The 21,192-nt window shown below is 36.9% G+C and overlaps 1 protein-coding gene across 1 annotated transcript; it reads right to left on the bottom strand.

The window, feature by feature from the left end:
• Nucleotides 1-331: 331 nt before the first annotated feature.
• LOC121369748 (N-acylethanolamine-hydrolyzing acid amidase-like) lies at nucleotides 332-19,694 on the bottom strand. Its single transcript, XM_041494806.1, has 8 exons — nucleotides 19,501-19,694; nucleotides 13,797-13,950; nucleotides 10,361-10,451; nucleotides 9,718-9,797; nucleotides 6,599-6,777; nucleotides 2,074-2,136; nucleotides 1,173-1,268; nucleotides 332-453 (listed from the first exon to the last, which is right to left on the bottom strand). The coding sequence occupies exons 1-8, from the start codon at nucleotides 19,692-19,694 to the stop codon at nucleotides 378-380; spliced, it is 933 nt and encodes a 310-aa protein (XP_041350740.1). The 3' UTR covers nucleotides 332-377.
• Nucleotides 19,695-21,192: the final 1,498 nt, after the last annotated feature.

Below are 21,192 nucleotides of genomic sequence, written 5' to 3'. Positions count from 1 at the left end.
GTCCATAATCATATGTCCGACGCCATGTAACCGTAAATAAAATGTGTTGAGCGCATCGTTAAATAATTAATTTCTTCCTTCCTTCTAGTTTTTAAAATCTTACGGTGGAGCATACCCCCCCCCCCCCCCCCACCCCCTGGAAACTTTGCCCCATCCGAACCCCCAAATAACTACTTTTCCACAGTGCGCTGATCCGATCTCACACAAACCCATATTAATATCTATTTGTTTCACAGTACCCGAAATCCAAAATATTATTCAATGTTGATATAAAAGCACAAAACTTGGCGAAAACATCATTGTATACAATGTACAACACAGAAAAATAGAAAGCCGTAAAATCCACGACAAATGGTATTCATTCCACTGGACGAGTTTTATTCTGGGTATCGCACCCAGGCTTTCATTAAACTTGGCTGAGCTGCTGACATCACTACACTGTAAATTGTCTTCCTGAAATATATTTATGAAAGTATGAGTACAAACCCCCAAACGAAAAAAAACCCAACAACAACCCCCCCCCCCCCCCCAAACAGTTTATCGTTCAAAATATGATAATCCTTAAATAACATATTTATTACATTTTTCAAACGAAATCTGTTTGATACCATCATGTATTATGTTTATATTAGATTAAACGGCTACATCAAAATAAATAATTAAATGAATAAATAAATAAATAAATAAATAAATAAATTTAAAGAAGAAAGTTGGCCAAAATGTAATATAGAATATATAAATAAATGTAATGTTTCTAAAATTTTACATTTCCAAATTTCAAATCCGTCTTTAGTTTTTTTGGTGATTATCTAGATATCAATGACATATCAATAACTTAACTATTACCGTATTTTAATTACTATTTTAATAAAGGTCTCATTATGTAGTAAGCCGACTGAAGATACCTCGGTAGTAGAGCTATTTGGTTGGAGTATTCCATGTTGTGGCAGCGGATATCTTTAACATAGTTCAAAATGTGCTGGGGTGTCTTAAAATTAACATTCCATTTCCTTTCACAGTGAAGGATTTGTTTGATTATGTTGGTCTGTATTTAACTAGATAGTTTTGTTATTCTTAAAAAAGTTATTTTAGTTAGTCCCTATAATGTTTAATGAAGTCACCGTAAACAGAAGAAAAAAGTTCTGTTTACGGATAACGAGAATTGTACTTACTTGTTTTTCACCAGTGGTGTGGAAATCACATTGAATAAGTTCTGAACGGAGATCTGCTGCCTTCCCATCACCATCATTGCCTTTATTGCAGCATGTCTGAGGTATTAAGAGAGAAAGATAAGACAAATATGTGTACTGCAAAAGGCCAGAATTCTTGAAACAGGTATCCAGCTATCTTACACACGATATGTCTTCTAAATATTCAATTACATGTATGTGTATTTTAATTTTTGTTCCTCAAAGTCCTTCATTCAGGATCGTAACTAGCGGGGTGCGAGAGGACGGATTGTTATAAAAGGCAATAGTCATAGGCGTACTGGTTCTCAATTTTGTAGGGGATGGATGGGGTCAGGCTGATTTTTGTCCGAATGAAACGAAAATGACCGAATGTGAGTAACAACGTTTATTCATTTTAAGATTACCACCAAACAGCTACGTAGGGTTGCAAACGAATGACTATGATTTCTTTTTACATGGATTGCAAATAGTACTGAGAATAGAATAATGAAAAGATTTTAGGCCACCTCAATATATGCATCGCTTTTGCCCGAATTCGAGGATTTGCATCCCATCCACCCATGTTGTACGCTTATGACAATAGTTCTCTGGAAAACCCCATTAAAGATGTCCCTTTTGTCTATTACTGTGGCTATTTATAGTTTTCACTGTACCCCAAGACAGACCTGTTATTCCCCGATGCATTGCATCTGATAGTACTACAATGTATTAAACTGATGATGCACTTTTAGTCAGTTGTCTTTGATTCTTACCTTGAAACAGTGAAGTTTATATGACGTGTTGTTATTACCTTCTTCCAAAAGGCAATGTCTTTGTTTATGTTGGGAAGTTCATGCATTCATTCATTCATTCATTCATTCATTCATTCAATCATAATTTTTACCTTCTGTCATCTGATGTTGGTGCAGGTTCCCAGTGGTCATAATTTGTCTCAACCAAAAACCAACTAAAACAAAACAAAATAAAAATATAAACCTTCATATCTGTATACCTATATGATATACTGATTTACTTTATGATGTCTTAATTATTTTACATAGCAGAATTTTGGAACTTAATATCGTTACACTGCAGTCTTGTTAAAAAAGAATCATCACCTAGGGTAGCAACATTATTTTTTCCCCCTTGTATTCTATGTAACAGGTGTTTAGGAATGTAGTTAATTAATCTGAAATAAAGCAAGTAATTACCATTTGAATTAAATTTTCTTTGCAGCGATATACATTTTTGAATTTCCCCGTTTGGGGAAAGTATATCTTTTATATATTTTTTAGGCCTTTGTTGTACCAATTAAGAAATAGTTTGATTGATTTGGGAGGGAAAATATTTAAGCAGTGATGTTTGAATAATTTGTGTTTTGCTCTGAAATTCATTTGTTTTTACAACTACGAAATCGGATAAGATGTCTTTACAAAATAAATTTGGAATACATTTTGAGACTAATTAACATATATTTGCAAAAAGATATCGTATCTATCATTTTGAGTTCACCATTTTAAAAATCATTCATTAGCACTGTTCGCTTAATATTATGTCCCTCTTACCGTTCCAGATACATTTGTAAAACAGTTTACATGTATTTAATTTCTTGAAAAAAGTTTTATCTGTTACAGGAAGAGCAACGAATAAGTGTGTGTAGAGAGGAAGAATTTGAGATTTAATTATAGTTATTTTTTCATTAATTGTTAGACCCAAGAAAATAGTATATTTCTTGTTTTTGATAACTGTTTTTCAATATTTAGTGAGAACATTTGACATAGATCTGTCGAAAAGATTATCCCAAGAATTTTAAATGGTTCTCTTGACCAATGCAGCGGTATGTGAGGACACAGTTTTGGATTTGAACCTGACTTTCAGCCAAACCAAATAGCCACACTCTTATCTGTATTAAGTTTAAGTCCAGGACATTGGGCAACGTTTTCAAGCGTTTTTAATACTTCTAATAACGTTATTTCTGATCCATCTAAAGTAAAGTTTGTATCGTCTGCATATTGAAATATGGTGTACATCTGATTATTTATGCGTATGCCTTTAATATGCTAATTTCTTTTTACCGCAAGAGAAATAATTCTATACATATAAGGAACAAATAAGGAGAAATAGGTTCACCCTGTCTACATTCCCGTTCGCATTTGAAGAAATCGGGAAAAGAACCAACATTTATATTTGCACTACAGATATCCTGAAAAATAAGTTTATCTATACTCTTCAAAAAGAGTAGCGGAACCTGAAATATTAATGTTAATATCAACTATTAGACCGAACATACCGTTTTGACCACAGACATCCTAGTAAAAAACATTCAGGTCTGTTTATCAACACACCTAAACACATTCCATAGTTTGCACGTGCATCACGCAGTTGCCCCGTACATGTGCGTGGGGTTTATTCTCGATTTTGACAATTTCCAGGAAGGTCGATTGATTACTGTGAATTTACCATAGTTTGACACCCAATAGCCGATGTATTTTTCGTGCTGGGGTGCCGTTAAACATTCATTCATTCATTCATTCATTCATTCATTTGATTACTGTGGAACATAATTTCTGTCAATCGTTTTCATTATGGTGATCATACAGTTGTTATTGTTTTGTTTTTAGTCATTTTTATTGTTTGAATTTGCGATTTACTGATAAAAAACATCAAATTTCAAATTTCACTTCTGACCCCAATCGTCTTTCAAGATCTTTGGTGGTCATAAAAGCTACTGTAATACTGAACTACCAGTTGTAATGTTTGCACAATTAATTCACTATTATCATATAACCATTCCCCACAGTGTTGGCAATTGTAAATTCTTATTCCCCTACTTTTTTTGCATCTGAAAATCGAATAAACTACCAGAATTATATGCAAAGTTGGTAGAACGCCAGACGAAAATTCCAATTTCTTCCCAAAAATATGTATAAAATACAACACTAAATCCATCTGATCCTGGACCTTTTCCATTTGTCATCTCTTTAATTACTTCTGTACATTCATTAAAATATAATTCCTTCACATTTCATTTTCTAACAGTTTTACATTAATATTCGTGAATTGTTTTCTTGTCATCGTTTATAATAACTACTCGTGTACTTTATTATAATTTGATGTTGCTTTTAATATTTCAGAGTTCTCAGTGTGTAAAACATTAAATTCATAAAATATTTCTGATATGTTTTGATTAGTATAGATTCTCTTTTCTAAATTTAGAAAGTATTCTGTCCTTTTTTCTCCCTCTTCATACCATTTTGCTTTACACCTAAATATAATGCCTTTTATGTTTTTTCACTCCGTAATAATGTATATTTTTCTCCTGTAATATTTTAGGATCTTCATTAGTTAATGTTTGGGATATTGATTATAATTTAAATATACATTTTTTCGTGATATTTTCTTTCTTTGTTTTGTCTTGTTTTCGTTTTGTTGAATATAAAATAGTATCGCTTCTTATCCGCATTTTAAAAATCTTTATAATCTTCTGCTGAAACTTGGTATTCCTTAGTAGTTTCCTTTATAATTTCTTTAATAAGCTGAACGTAGTTATTATCTTAAAGCAGACTTGAATTAAATTTCCAGTAAACTGGTTCTCGTTATTTTTGATGAACTGATAATTCGAGTGAAATTACTGAGTGGTCCGATTTATAACTTATACCGATATTACAATTTTTAACTTATGCTAATATTTCTGTTGACACGGATCATCTAAGTCAAAATAGTGCTTTATTTCTATAATTTTGTCAGGGCTTCTAGAATTTTATAAAAATCCACTAGCCATGGGATCGGTGATTTTAAAAATGTACTAGCCATGATAAAAAATTCACTAGCCCTACTTTAAATAAATACAATTTTACTAAAGTACTGTCGGAAATAGAATAAAAATGATTTTCGTCGATTATTTCTTACATATTAAACTGACAAGTAAATATTGTGTAAATACCCATTCAATGATACTTTACCTAATTTAGCATTTACTTGTTTGGGCTCTCACTAATGTACAAGGTGGTGTTTTACTCTTGAAATTAAACTAAATATGTCAGTAAACAGGTGATTTGTGACCTTTATTGGAACAGACTATAACATATTTTGATCGATATGTGTCAATTTCATTTACCCTTAAACAAACTTTTAATTTAAAACTGCAAGTTAACTAATTAGTTTGAATTGCAGCATAAATTATTAATTATGACAAGCATATTTATTGAATATAAATTCAATATAAGTACATTAGAAATTTACACAATCTTGCAACAATTTAAAGGTGCTATATAATGCGAGCTGTGATAAAGATTCTCCAATAAAAAAGTATTTTCTACCAGTAGATAAAATTATTTCCTATAATCATTTATGGTCATATTGTTAAAGGTGTCTTCTTTAAATGTTAAATGAAAAGTTTATTCAAAAAAAAGAAGAAAAAAAAGAAGATTTGCAATAACTCATTGGGTAATACTGAGATAGCACCTTTAATGCCGGTATAATGAATCGTTATAATGGCTCTTGACAGTTTTGCTCAAAAGTTACTTAAATATGATTACAAATATTTTGTTTTGGAGAGGAATAGGGGCAAATCATCATTAGAAACAATCCCTCACATAATGTAACAGCAATGAAATTGACACGTTGACCAAAATGTGTTATAGTCTGTTCCAATTAAGTGCACAAATCACCTGTTCACTGACATTTTTCTTTTAATTTCAAGAGTAAACACCACCGTGAACATCAATGATCGCCCAACCAAGTAAATGTTCAATTAGGTAGACTATCATTAAATAGATATTTACAAAATATTTACTTGTCAGTTTAATATGTAAGAAATAATCGACGAAAATCATCTTTATTCTATTTCCGACAGTACTTTAATAGTAATAATCAGGTATGCCACCTAAAAAGGAAGATTGAGTTTAAAAATCCTTAGATTGGGGTGGAAAGAGGGGACAGGATATTCATATTTACAAAACATGTAAATTATGCAGCATTTGACAAGGTGTTTTTTTTTCCACTAGCCGTCGGGCTAGATATAGTAATTATTTACTAGCCCAACACTGAATATCAAGAGCCATGGGAGTGGGGCTACCATAATTTAGAAGCCCTGTTTGTTATGAGATAAAACAGATTTCACTGATGTACAATGACTATTAGACAATAGAAAACATTCTATTTATTATATACCATTGATCAGTGCTTTGGATCTTTAGATATAATTTCAATTATTCTTTAATACTTGTTTTACATTTTGTACGTGTTATACCTTACTTTCAGTTAATGCATAATCATGTATTTACTGTACACTTGAAACAGTTTTTTAGGTTACAAAAAAATCCATATCCAGCTTTTACATAAAAATGTATTGTAAAAACACAAAGTGTACATAGACGTGATATGCAATAATGAATCATTATAATAATGCTGTAATGGTAAGCACTAACTTTGAGTAATTCTTTTCGGCGCCAATGTACCAGAAATCGTCTGCTCCTATCCGTGACTTGGTGACGACGACCCCCTGATGTTGATGGACACCGCCAATGATGAAGTACGCGGGCGCGACGGTGTCGGTCTGGGCCAAGTTTTCAATAGCACTTTCGAAGTCTTTGAAATAGGCCAATGTCTGAATAATAATAATACAAAAACAATGATTGACTGGTCTTACCTTTATATGATCATTTATTTTCAAAACATCAAATATATACATTATTGTAATTAAGTATGACTTCCCCCTACTAGTTGTGTAGACGAATCCATATTAAATATATAAAGTCCTCGTTGGTGTAGTGGTTAAGCTAAGCCACTGGACTTAAAGGGACATTCCTGAGTTAAGATTTTTAAGATGTTGTTGACTAACAGAGACTTTTTAACGATTGTAATTACATAGCAAATGTATTTTTCTGCATAAAATATTAGTCGCTGTATATTAAACGTGTTTTTGATCGTTCTAATATTTGTACTAGGTTAAATTGAATTTATTTCCTAAAAATTTTTTTTTGGACAAAATCCAGTTTGGGCTTCTTACAAATATTAAGACGACCAGAAACGCATTGAATATACAGTCACTGATATTCTAAACAAGAAAATATATTTAATATGTAAGTTTAATCGTAAAAATATTTTATTAGTCGGAAACATCTTACAATGCAGCAAACTCAGGAATGTCCCTTTAAGGCTGGTACTACTACTAAATATGCATTATTGTGATGACATATACATTTCCCAATTTGGTAACTAGATATGTAGATGAATCCATATTAAAGATACACAGTTCTTGCTGGCATAGCGGATAAGCAATTGGACTTCAGGCTGGTACGTACTAGGTCCTTACTTTGGTATCGGTACCTACCCAGAGCCAACATGCTTGAACCACAGTTGGATATAAGCATCGAAATAAGTCCAAATGAAAACTAAAACATTATTCCTGATTTCTTCCTTAGTATATTCATTTATCTACATCCTGTGTGTTTGTGTTTGTCCCAATGTCTGCACAAGTTACAGCCAATCTCTTGTTTAGTCAGAATTTGGTGAGACTGGAATTTTGTAAGTAGCTTATATACTGACTGAAAGAACGTGGCGAATTTACAAAGTCTGTTTATGCATTACACACGTTTAACTGTATACATTTACAATGCTTAAACACCTGCGTTTAAGAAGAACAAAAAGGCTATGCAAATTCGTCCAGTGGTATTTCACACCGAACTGAATTCACTACTAAAGTGTTTATGCCTATTTAAACCACGGAGATAGAATGGGGGGGGGGGGGGGGGGGGGGGGGGGGGGGGGGGGGGGGGGGGGGGGGGGGGGGGGGGGGGGGGGGGGGGGGGTCGAATACCAGTACTATGTGATTGACTGCCGGTAACTCGGGTAAATTCCTGATACTGTGGGTTCGGTGGCAGTCAAGATTGGCTGTTACTGTTTGTATGTTCCCTTATTTCTTTCCATCAGTATAACAAAAAAGTTTGTTTGTTTTGTTTAACGACACCACTAGAGCACATTGATATATTAATCATCGATTATTGGAGGTCAATTTTTTTATAATGTTGACATATAGTCTTAGAGGGGAAACCCGCTACATTTTTGGTTCATTAGTAGCAAGGGATCTTTTATATGCACCGTCCCACAGACATGATAGCACATACCATGGTCTTTGATATACCAGTCGTGGTGCACTGGCTGGAACGAGAAAATCAGTACAGCAATACATCCTATTGATTCGTTATGATGTGAGATAATTCTGCACACTCCAAACGATGACGAACATAAACTTTTACTCGTTTTCAGATATAATAAGATATGAACATCTTGGATTGTGGGTCGTTATTATGCACTCAGAAACAAATGCGACATGACTAAATATGAAAGCAATATACAGACATGAAAACAACAACCTACTTCCATTAAGAAATTGACTTTTAGACAAAAATACCATACAATGTTGTAAGAGAACATTGCACCTTTGACTGAAAATGTTCAACACTTGGTGTTTTCCCGAGACATTTGGCAAGTTATGGTACACTAAACACTTGGGGTAATTTTTACCATTTTCAGGGCACTCGGTTTTTTCTCTTAAGGCAAAACATTAAATGGAATAAAAATAAATGTAATTAATGTGCTTGCTTTAATAAATAAATGGCAAAATATATAACTGCGATATTTTATTAATTAATAATACATTTTCTGAGTAAAGGCAATTTCTTAATTAATTATTGAAAAAGGGTTGTTAAATCTCAGGATAGCATTGTGTTGATTAAGACGGTGCTAGACTATTGAGGCATGGTGCTGATTAAGACAAGACGGCGCTAGACTATTGAGGCATGGTGCCATACCATGCTAAAACAAACTACAGAAAACATTAACACTAAAGGCGCTTTCAGACGCCTGTATAATGTCTGTATAAATCGAAAAAAAGCCTTTAATTGCATCACCGCAAATGGTTGTAAGATCAATAACCATTGGCGACCAGGTCAGTTCTTCCTCGTCCTAAATAGGTACTGATATGTCAAAGGTCAGGTCAGGTCAGGTCATCGGGCTCAACGTGCACATTCAGAGCAAGCTGTTGTGGCGCACGGCTGTCATTGGCACAGGAATCACGCCGCTTCCTTCGTCCAGGACATGAAAGGGGTTGGGGTGAGTAGGAGAATGGACCGCCCGCGCTTGGCAGGTGCAAGAGAGCACCAGCATCCCGAGCAGGATCGGTATTTGTGGTGTTATTGAATTTTGAATGTCCTGTAGGATTGAGTCCCGAAACCATGAAGTAATTTGGAGCATGTTTTGGAATGGTTCATTGAAAGTAAGCTTAAGGAGCTATTTGGGTGATTTTAACTTTGACTTCGGCTGAATATAGCTCTTTATATGTTAAAGACCGTGTTGTTCTATTTATGGGAAATTGCATTCTTTGGCATTGCTGTTATTCGGTTGGAGTAGCTTATAGGACGGTAAAAGGTTTGGCACTTTACTGTCTAGACACACTAAATTACCGTGGTTTAAAAACTGTGCCGAGGTGTCGTTAAACATATATTCATTAAAAAATATATATAAACGTAGCTAATGACGTACTCACGTCTCTAACAAGCAGGCTGACTGGCAATGCATTATGGTCCAACAAACCAATCAAAAGATTCATCCACCAATTACCCTGATCTGTGAAAGATAAACAAGATAACAGAGAACCACAAAGAATAAGACAAAAATAACAAAACATCGTCAGTAACGACAAAAGAACCAGTGTTATTATTCTATGAAAACACATCACAGCAGCATCAAGCAATTATTATACACGCGTGCAAGTACAATAGCATGTATCCTCGATGTATTGTGGGCTATGTTTACTAAGGCATATTAATAGTTAATGAGGAAACTACGTATTTTTAGGAGTACATTTGTAAAAATAACATATACGTGATGTATTAACGATGGTCAAAGTGACATCCTTAAAGTGTGGGTTTTATCAAACCCTTGACATACGTACAATAGCGATTACTATTCACGAGCGTAGGAAGGTGCCAAAAAGTGTGTGTGTTTGTGTGTGTGTGTGTGTGTGTATGTATGTATGTGTGTGTTGAGGGGGGGGGGACACACACACATACACACACATACATATATATAAATACATGTATAAATATATAAAAAAAACATCGCTGCTGCTACATGCCCATTGCCCTACCCCCTCCGCTTCCTACGCCCGTGCCATTCAATAAGCAAACCTCTTTGATCCACTGTTATTGTATAACCGTGAGGTTTCTGGCCAGTTAACACACCAACGTATCCTACAAACGTGATGGCTGAATACATAGTCTGAAAGCAAAAAAATAAATGCGTTTGGTCCATATTATTTGTACGCCACGAATGCTATATCTATGGCCGTAGGATCCACGCGAGGCCAAAGACATTAGCTTTTATTTTCATATTTTATCATTATATTAAGATGTGCTTGTGCCCCTTATTTCACATATCGTCCATATATATATCCCTGATATTAATCCTCCCAGGAACACCAAATTCGGAAAACTGTAAAGTTTTAAATTAAACTAAAGATTCACCTTTAGATAGATATAGATTTATTTTACAAAACTATTTTAGTATAAAATTTAGTACTTCAGATGGGGCCATTTCAAATAAGGGGCTCACTTTAATTCCGTCCGGAACACTCTATTTATTTTAGGTAACTTTAAAACTAAAACTGATCCAAGCTTGTGTAGTTTAGTCATTATTCCTTGAGCCAGTGCTGACAGATACAGTTTTGTTTGGTTGTACATTTTAGTTCAATCTTCAGACATTTGCTTTTAAAAGTTGTATTCCGGACGGGACTAAAGGAGATCCTCATAGAAAATGACCCTTTGTCATATTTAGAAGTGGTAATCCACCTAGAGGTAAACACTGTCAGTGTATTCTGACGATACGCCACATTTTGGTGGAGTGCCATCATCTAAAAAAAAACCTGGAAAAGATATATTTGGTCAAAGAAATGTGATGGAATCCTTTCGATTCCATCCAGAACTTTTATTACAATTTTTACGTGATTCAGACTTTTATTCTAAATTTTAATTTGACCTATCTGTGATATTTGTATTTTTACACAGTTCCTTACACTGCGTTTTTATTTAACTCTTGAATTTTTATATTGATGTTGATCATCCCGTTATTTTCGCATTTACCATAGTTTGACACCCAATAGCCGATGTATTTTTCGTGCTGGGAAAAAGAAAGAAATGTTTTATTTAACGACGCGTTCAACCCGTTTTATTTACGGTTATATGGCGTCAAACATATGGTTAAGGACAACACAGATAATGAGGGAGGAAACCCGCTGTCGCCATTTCATGGGCTACTCTTTTCGATTAGCAGCAAGGGATCTTTTAAAATACCAGTCGTTGTGCACTGGCTGGAACGAGAAATAGCCCAATGGGCCCACCGACGGGGATCGATCACAGACCGATCGCGCATCGAGCGAGCGCTGTACCACTGGGCTACGTCTCGCCCCGTTTCGTGCTGGGGTGTCGTTAAACATCTATTATGTCTATTCCTAGAGGTAAAGTAGGTAGGACGTATTGTCGTGGAGAGTAGCAGCCTCTGTATAAACGAAATGCCTAACAGTGATTTATGGGAACAAACAACTAAGGTATATCAATTGTTCAATATTGTAAATATGTATTTATCACAATATGCTGTTTTTATTATAAAACCGCCATACATATTTAACAAAGAGACAAATAAATGAATGAATGAATGAATGAATGAATAAATGTTTAACGACACCCCAGCACGAAAAATACATCGGCTATTGGGTGTCAAACTGTGGTAATGGACACAGAGATGACTTGGAACGCGGCCCTGTCAAGTAGTGCCATACCAAAATGGAAATACTGTGGCTTCACCATTCATCTCATCATCATCCATGTTTGTAATGTCCCAAAATAAGTTGTAAAACTTAAAGCAACAAAGAAATTGAACTTGTCAAAATGTCTCATTGACTTGTCTATGCGGAAATATGATTCTGAATTACCATAAACCTTCTATTATAGAAGGGAGGGACGTAGCCCAGTGGTAAAGCGCTCGCTCGATGCGCGGTCGGTCTGGGATCGATCCCCGTCGGTGGGCCTATTGGGCTATTTCTCGTTTCAGCCAGTGCACCACGACTGGCATATCAAAGGCTGTGGTATGTATTACCCTGTCTGTGGGATGGTGCATATAAAAGATCCCTTGCTGCTAATCGACAAGAGTAGCCCATGAAGTGGCGACAGCGGGTTTCCTCTCTCAATATCTGTGTGGTCCTTAACCATATGTCTGACGCCATATAACCGTAAATACAATGTGTTAAATGCGTTGTTAAATAAAACATTTCTTTCTGTCACGGGGATCCTATAATACCCGTAACCGAATAAAACACGATTATCCAAATATCTCTCCTAACTGTATATCTATTAGATCTCTCTGTAACGGGCAGTTTAAAACCCTAGTGTGGCTCGTCTAGGTATGATCAGAGATAAGATCTTATATAAAGTATATATTATTATAGCACGTTTAGTTCACTAGAAAACACAACAAAACACAATACACTTTGGAATCTGTATTAACCTACGCTGACAAATGTACTGCCGCAGTAGTTAATTAATAACAACAATAATAACAACCCAGAACTGATCACTTAATTAGTTAATCTCTAGGTGTCTAGTTTACACAATATGCTAATCACTTCACCGTGACACAACACCCACACGTGTGATAATTGAGAAACGCTAACACACACACGTGCGATAATGGAGAAACGCTCCCAGGGGAACTTAATTAATAAAGGAATTACAACACTATTCCTAACTGGTTAATTTTTAATTAACCCTAACTACTCATTCAATAACCTTGTAATACAATAAAGACAATAACCTACAGTTTACCTAGGTCCTCTAGGATGACTGGCTAAGCTTTATATATATATATATATATATATATATATATATATATATATATATATATATATATATTATATATATATATATATATATATATATATATATATCAGAACGGTGAGCCTACAGAATACTGCGTCAGATGACCGGCAGCACCGTCTAAATAATATTGGTATAATACAGTATTAAAATATTTAAAGTCACATCAATCACATCAAGGTTATACACAGAGCAGAAATAATATATTTACCAAAGTCCAAACGGACTAACGTTCCCGGGAAGCCTTCCTTTTAGGTTCCCCTAGATATATCTAAACCCTAGCTATTTATTCAAAACTCTCAGAGACAGCGAATATCGCCTGGGGTTACAAGGCGGTACCTCACGTATCATGTGGATTTTCCACAACCACCACGCCGGCATATTTTTCTCTGATCGTCAGACTTACTGACGCCTTGGTCGCCAAAATCACGGTTGTCGAAACCGCACTCGCAGAGGTATTACGTAACTACTCGCCACATGGCCTCCGCAACTGGCTGGGTGTGTATTAAGCACAGAGCACGACCACCGTCGCGCAGGGGTATTACGTAACAAATTGCCCATCTGGGCTAAGTGCATTTGGAACTGCACACGGCCTTTTAAAACAATTAATATCGCCACAGGCGAAAAAGAAATTAAGAGCATGTACCGTCACACTTTCTTTCTATTATAGAATGTTCTAAAAGACGCCCTACAGTACCAAGCCTCCTGTTTGGAAGTGCACTCCAATGGTGACATTTCGAACCTTGTCAGAAAATCCGTAGTCCATGTTTCTTGCGTGCCAGATTTGTCCGTTGACGTCCTCGGACACGATGCTGGTGCACGCCCGTCCGAAACGCGAACCGCCCTTGAATCTACAAGTAAACAGAACACATGGATGTCGAACATTTGGTTATCTTTGTCTTGTAGTCTTAGTGAAAACACACTATAGTTTTTTTGCATTAGCTGCAGGGAATCCTTTTTCTTACACACCCGTTGGCGAGAACATCCTTCGTTATTTTTGATAACACATACTGGTTTACACATGTACGTGTGTTAACAATTTCAAGACATACGACTGGCTGCTCCTGGGTTATGACCATATCACCAATGCCATACGTCCAATGAAAAAACCCAGCACGATCGAAATCGATTACAATGTGACGTATAGTTAAGCTGACAATCATTTGTCTGTCACGCGTACGTGCAAGAGCTGTAAATAACGTTTAGTCGAAATATATGTTAACATGTGTTTAAAATCTAGTCTTTGAAGATATGTAAGAAATAGAATAATACGTTCGTGTCTGTTAGATACCATTTATCTTACAACTCGTTGTTTAAAAAACGTATCAAATTCACTTTCGCTTGTCAGATACATTTTAAAACAACTCACTGTAAGATAAATGGTATCTAACGGCCACTCATGTATTATTCTCTATATAATTATATGCACTTTTCCACAGACAAGAGAGCACATACCACGCCCTTTGATATGCCAGCTAGATCCCGCCCCTAATACACAGAAGACAGATAACTAGAATTGGCCATGTCCAAAGTCCATGTTTTCAGAGAGACACGCTTTAACGTTTAAAAAATTCTGCAAAATCTGAAAGGAATTTAGTTTGTGTGTGTATGTTAATTATACAAGTCTTCATTACTCGTATTACAGGTATGTCACCTCTCAAAACCCTGTTAAAAAGAAATGTTTTGAACTACACTCATCTTTATAAGGGATGAGACGTAGCCCAGTGGTACAGCGGTCGCTCGATGCGCGGTCGATGTGGGATCGATCCCTGTCGGTGGGCCCATTGGGCTATTTTTCCTTCCAGCCAGTGCACCACGACTGGTTTATCAAAGGCCGTGGTATGTATTACCCTATCTGTCGGGTGGTGAATATAAAAGATCCCTTGCTGCTAATTGAAAAGAGTAGCCCATGAAGTGGCGACAGCGGGTTTCCTCTCTCAATATCGGTGTGGTCCTTAACCATATGTCTGACGCCATATAACCGTAAATAAAAAATGTGTTGAGTGCGTCGTTAAATAAAACATTTCTTTCTTTCTTTTATCTTCACAAAGAATCGGCACATCGAATTCTGTGCGTCATTCCTCGATGTCAGGTAAATTAATTAATTATTAGTAATTGCAGCATTAGCTCAAACTGAAATAAAATAGCCCTCTGTTCCGCGTTTGATAGAGATCCAACGCGGAATAGAGAGCTATTTTATTTTAGTTAATGGAACTGACAGTATTGTCATGGTTCAAAAGAGCTTTAAAATCAAATCCCATAAATAACAATAGCAACGTACATTATGTGACCAAAGCTACTATATACAACGTTTTAATCAAGTTATACACCATAGATATCGATATTACAACCATTAAACTATATCAAAGATAATGGCCAAGGAGTTATAATGCTTCTAGTTTCAGAGATTATAGGAAGCATCTTCGATTATTTTAGTTTCACACAAAATACGTCATCCAAGTTTCCCGGTAGCCCGCACGTTTCGACTCGAAATTCAAGGACAAAAGTAACTGGTACACTAATACATGTACTAGTTCAAACTACATGAATTCACAAGCCAGATAAAATAACACTTTATATAAAGTGATATCACATGTCTCATCAATATCAGGCATGGTAGTATTAAATGTTCTATTTAAAGTTAGGTGCGTTTTGAACTTGGACCCGTTGTTATGCTATTTGGACTACTGGGAATATTTGGAATATTAGCGGAGATACTGCCATTCGAATTCATGAGGTCAAGCTAATTAGACAAACGGTCATTAGCTCGTATCTCTAAAAGTAATTAGAAGAAAACTTTGTAATTTGTACTACATCCAAAAAATATAAACCATCCTTCAAAAATTCATGAAACTTTGTGACAATGATGTAAAAAACCCAACCTGTTAGCCGAACTTCTCAAATGGGCAGCTGTTACATGATAAGTAAGAAATATATATTTTTAAATTAATTACAACAAATCACAAACATCACTCACGTGGTTTCGTCATACATCATATTAAGAAGTAGGACATCACCCAAAGTGACATTCATCGCAATGGCTATTCCTGCAACAAAACAACTACCATATTAAAGCCACCGCAGACCCTAGTTTTTAGACCAGACATAGCTCGAGTCGCCTGTAGGCGGCCCCTTATTGAATGTTGTAACTTGTATATCAAAAAGGAGAGGGCTAGAGATGACTCGAGCTGGACTAGACAGGGTTAACTTAAGGCTGGCGCAGTTCGACCTTGCGATTACACAAATCAAATATAACGGTCGGGATTCGGAAAACCAAAATACACTCGCATTACGGTCATGCGACGTGTAAAATTTGCACACTGAGAATCGCAAGCACGCTGAACCTGTTTAGCTGCATCGCCGAAGTTCAGTATGTTGAACTCTTACGAAGGATGATTTTTTTTGGATTGCCGACTGATGCCGATCGTTGTAACACCATTGCAAAAGCATTCAGGTCACATTGGATCGGCGACGAATCTACTACGATCGTGGCACAATCGCAACATTATTCAGAAAAGTCAGTCGGCGACTGGTCTGTGTGATCGCAAGGTCGACCTGAGCTACATTACTTACAACTTTACTTCGTCCACAAAATAAACTCATCAAAGTTTCTTACTTGGATTATTATTCTACGTGGTGTTTACGAAGACGATTATCCGTGCGCTATAAAATGGCAGTCGTCTTATAGATGGACTAGGAGCATAACATCGTGGTAAATATCAGCTCTCTCCGTCTTTCTCTCTGTGTGTCTCTGACTCTATCTCTCTCTCACTCTCGTATAGATATCTCCCCCTATCTGTCCAGCCCCCTCTCTCTCTCCCTTCCCCTCCCTAGATATCTCCCCATCTCTGTCCAGCCCTCCTCTCTCTCTCCCTTCCCCTCCCTCTTCCCCCTCTCCCTCCATCTCCCCCTCTCTCTGTCTTTCTCTCTCTCCGTCTCTCTCTCTCTCTCTCTCTCTCTCTCTCTCTCTCTCTCTATCTCTCTCTGTCTCTCTCTGTGTGTGTGTGTGTGTGTGTGTGTGCATGTGTCTGTGTGTGTGTGTGTGTGTGTGTGTGTGTGTGTCTTAAATTTCAATTCTTCATTGTTTTCCTATTATATAAATAACTCATTAGTACACTAACGTCCTACATATCGTCCTACCTATCATCTCGTTTGCATAGGGATCTTCGACCTTTTCATCAAGATACTGGGCAGCCAACTCCAGCAATGGGATAAGTTCTTTGGGAAACACTTCGCTGGAAATAACGAAAAAGAACATAAGAGAGAGAGAGAGAGAGAGAGAGAGAGAGAGAGAGAGAGAGAGAGAGAGAGAGAGCAGGTGCGTGTATAGGAACTTATACAGGGGGTCTAGTCTGTGGTAAACGAAGTTTATAAGAGTTCGAGTTCATTATGATAGGCCTACTTATTTTCATTTTCAGATTTTCAAATACTGTAAACGACGAAGTTGCCTTTTAAGTATATTTGAACGACAGCGCCATTCAGGCATACAAACTCGTATCTATGCACAATGCAGAGTTCAAAGGAAAATAAAATGGGGGGGGGGGGGGGGGGGGGGGTCTGTGCGCTACAAAACTGTATCCAAACCAGGAAAGGATGCAGAATATTTCTAAGGTGGGGAAATAGCTTTAAAAAGCCAACCTAGAGTATTCCGAAATGCACTAAAAAGTTTGTTTTGTTTAACGACACTACTAGGGCACATTGATTTATTAATCATCGGCTATTGGATGTCAAACATTTAGTATTTTACAATGCTTAAACCCCTGGTTTATACTTGTACGCGTGTAACTACAGACAGTTACAGTGCTTAAACACCTGGTTTAGACTTGTACGCGTTTAACTACAGACAGTTACAACGCTTAAACACCTGGTTTAGACTTGTACGCGTGTAACTACAGACAGTTACAACGCATAAACACCTGGTTTAGACTTGTACGTGTGTAACTACAGACAGTTACAACGCTTAAACACCTGGTTTAGACTTGTACGCGTGTAACTACAGACAGTTAAAACGCTTAAACACACGTGTAACTACAGACAGTTACAATGCTTAAACACCTGTTTCAGACTTGTACGCGTGTAACTACAGACAGTTACAACGCTTAAACACCTGTTTCAGACTTGTACGCGTGTAACTACAGACAGTTACAGTGCTTAAACACCTGGTTGAGACTTACACGCGTGTAACTACAGACAGTTACAGTGCTTAAACACCTGGTTGAGACTTACACACGTGTAACTACAGACAGTTACAGTGCTTAAACACCTGGTTTAGACTTGTACACGTGTAACTACAGACAGTTACAGTGCTTAAACACCTGGTTTAGACTTACACACGTGTAACTACAGACAGTTACAATGCTTAAACACCTGTTTCAGACTTGTACACGTGTAACTACAGACAGTTACAACGCTTAAACACCTGTTTCAGACTTGTACACGTGTAACTACAGACAGTTACAGTGCTTAAACACCTGGTTGAGACTTACACGCGTGTAACTACAGACAGTTACAGTGCTTAAACACCTGGTTTAGACTTACACGCGTGTAACTACTGACAGTTACAGTGCTTAAACACCTGGTTTAGACTTACACACGTGTAACTACAGACAGTTACAGTGCTTAAACATCTGGTTTAGACTTGTACACGTGTAACTACAGACAGTTACAGACAGATACAGTGCTTAAACACCTGGTTTAGACTTACACACGTGTAACTACAGACAGTTACAGCGCTTAAACACCTGGTTTAGACTTACACACGTGTAACTACAGACAGTTACAACGCTTAAACACCTGTTTCAGACTTGTACACGTGTAACTACAGACAGTTACAACGCTTAAACACCTGGTTTAGACTTACACACGTGTAACTACAGACAGTTACAACGCTTAAACACCTGGTTTAGACTTACACACGTGTAACTACAGACAGTTACAATGCTTAAACACCTGGTTTAGACTTACATACGTGTAACTACAGACAGTTACAATGCTTAAACACCTGGTTTAGACTTACACACGTGTAACTACAGACAGTTACAATGCTTAAACACCTGTTTTAGACTTACACATGTGTAACTACACACAGTTACAATGCTTAAACACCTGCCTTTAAGAAAATCAGGCTTCGTAAATTCGGCCCAGTATTTACTTCGATACTGAGGTACAGTGGAGGTGAGAGTGGTATGCACCCCATACCTATTTTCTGGATCCGAGTCTGACAAAAACTGTACTTTATAATTGAGACTCAAAGGGCCGAATTTCCGAAGCCAGCATTTCTTAAACGCACGTGTTTAAGCAATGCAAATATATGTAGTTACACGCGTTTAAGGCTTTGTAAATTCGGCACAAAACATTTTTGATATCAATGTGACGCTATGTTTCTGTCAATACATTTTTACCTCATAATTTTTTGAACATATTTGACGTCTTCTGCATACTCTTTTATGATATGGTCCCATCGTTTCTCTTCTGGCTGATCCAGATCCACGGTGTAGAATGGAACTGGTGTGGGTTCGTCACCAATAGGTTTCACCGCCAAGCCCACGGCGAGTCCGAAAAGAGCTAGCGAAATAGTGGGCTGTACAGACTTCATCTTGTGCACTTTAGTTAGATAAATAAACTAGCGTGCGGCTATCACAGTATATATCACATGATGGCTATGATGACCGCATTTCACTAATATCGTGTTTATCAGCGTATCATTGATACATTCAAAACTATATTTACTTCAACTACATGCATGTTTCCCCAGTTAGCTGAAAAGAAAACGGACACATTTATTATCCCCCTGGGTCAGTTTAGCCAGGCCGAGGTTGTGCTGTCTTGAATCACAATTTCTAACATGTACACAGTATGAGATAGAAATGGAATACAATAATAAGTAAAAAGTAGTTTGTTTTATATAACGACGCCACTAGAGCACATTTATTTTTCTATCTTATCATCGGCTATTGGACGTCAAACATATGGTCATTCTGACACTGTTTTTTAGAGGAAACCCGCTGTCGCCACATAGGCTACTCTTTTACGACAGGCAGCAAGGGATCTTTTATTTGCGCTTCCCACAGGCAGGATAGCACAAACCATGGCCTTTAGTGAACCAGTTATGAATCACTGGTCGGTGCAAGTGGTTTACACTTACCCATGGAGCCTTACGGGGCACTCACTTAGGGTTTGGAGTTGGTAGCTGGATTAAAAATCCCATGCCTCGACTGGGATCCGAACCCAGTACCTACCTGTAGACCGATGGCCTAACCACGACGCCACCGAGGCTGGTACTAATAATAAGACGATGATGATGATATATCATATCATGCACATAACAATAATATATATGAAGGCAATTTCAGGAATATAAAGAGAAGATCATAAAAAGATGTGCAAAGGAATATGGTGTTTAATAAAGAAAAAAATGAAGTTTTCATTTATGATTATAATGTCATCATTACGAATGAGCCGATTAATCCTGTGTTTTGTATTTATTAAACGAGACCAGGCGCGGATGCAAGATTTCTTAAAGGGGGAGGGGTGTCCAAATGTGATGACTGATCTCTCCTTTTACAAAGAACAGTTAATATAATCACGTTTCCCCTTAAAGGTTATGGTCGGTTTTCAAAGGGTGTGTGTGGTGTGGGGGGGGGGGGGGGGGGGGGTCCGGACCCCTGGAACCCCTCCTGGATCCGTTACTGGAGACACTGCTGTGCTTTCTGAACACACGAGCACACGAACCTTTAATAACTGTGAGTAACTAATATATGTTACTCATCTAAGTACTAAACCAAATAACTTCCGGCTGAATCAAAGTTCGAGGTGCACCGAACTTTTGATAGAGAAGTGAACACCACAAGTCTTGTGATTGGTCATAAATGTGAGTGTGTTGGTTGTAAAAAAAATAGTTTTATCTGGGCAAAAAAATGTATGCAATTTTATTTCATCTAGTACCACTGTGTCAAGTAGCCATGTGCTTGGAACATGTAAGAGTTACCTGCAAAACAAAGTACTCGAATTTCTGATCAAGAACATAAGCAAACACTTTTGAAATGTTAGGGTCCTGTAGTGCTGGATGAATTTGCAAGTGATTATACTCAGAA

The sequence above is a fragment of the Gigantopelta aegis genome, chromosome 4 (genome assembly GCF_016097555.1).
Source record: "Gigantopelta aegis isolate Gae_Host chromosome 4, Gae_host_genome, whole genome shotgun sequence".
NCBI lineage: Eukaryota > Metazoa > Mollusca > Gastropoda > Neomphalida > Peltospiridae > Gigantopelta > Gigantopelta aegis.
This window is presented reverse-complemented; position numbering and strand designations above follow the sequence as displayed.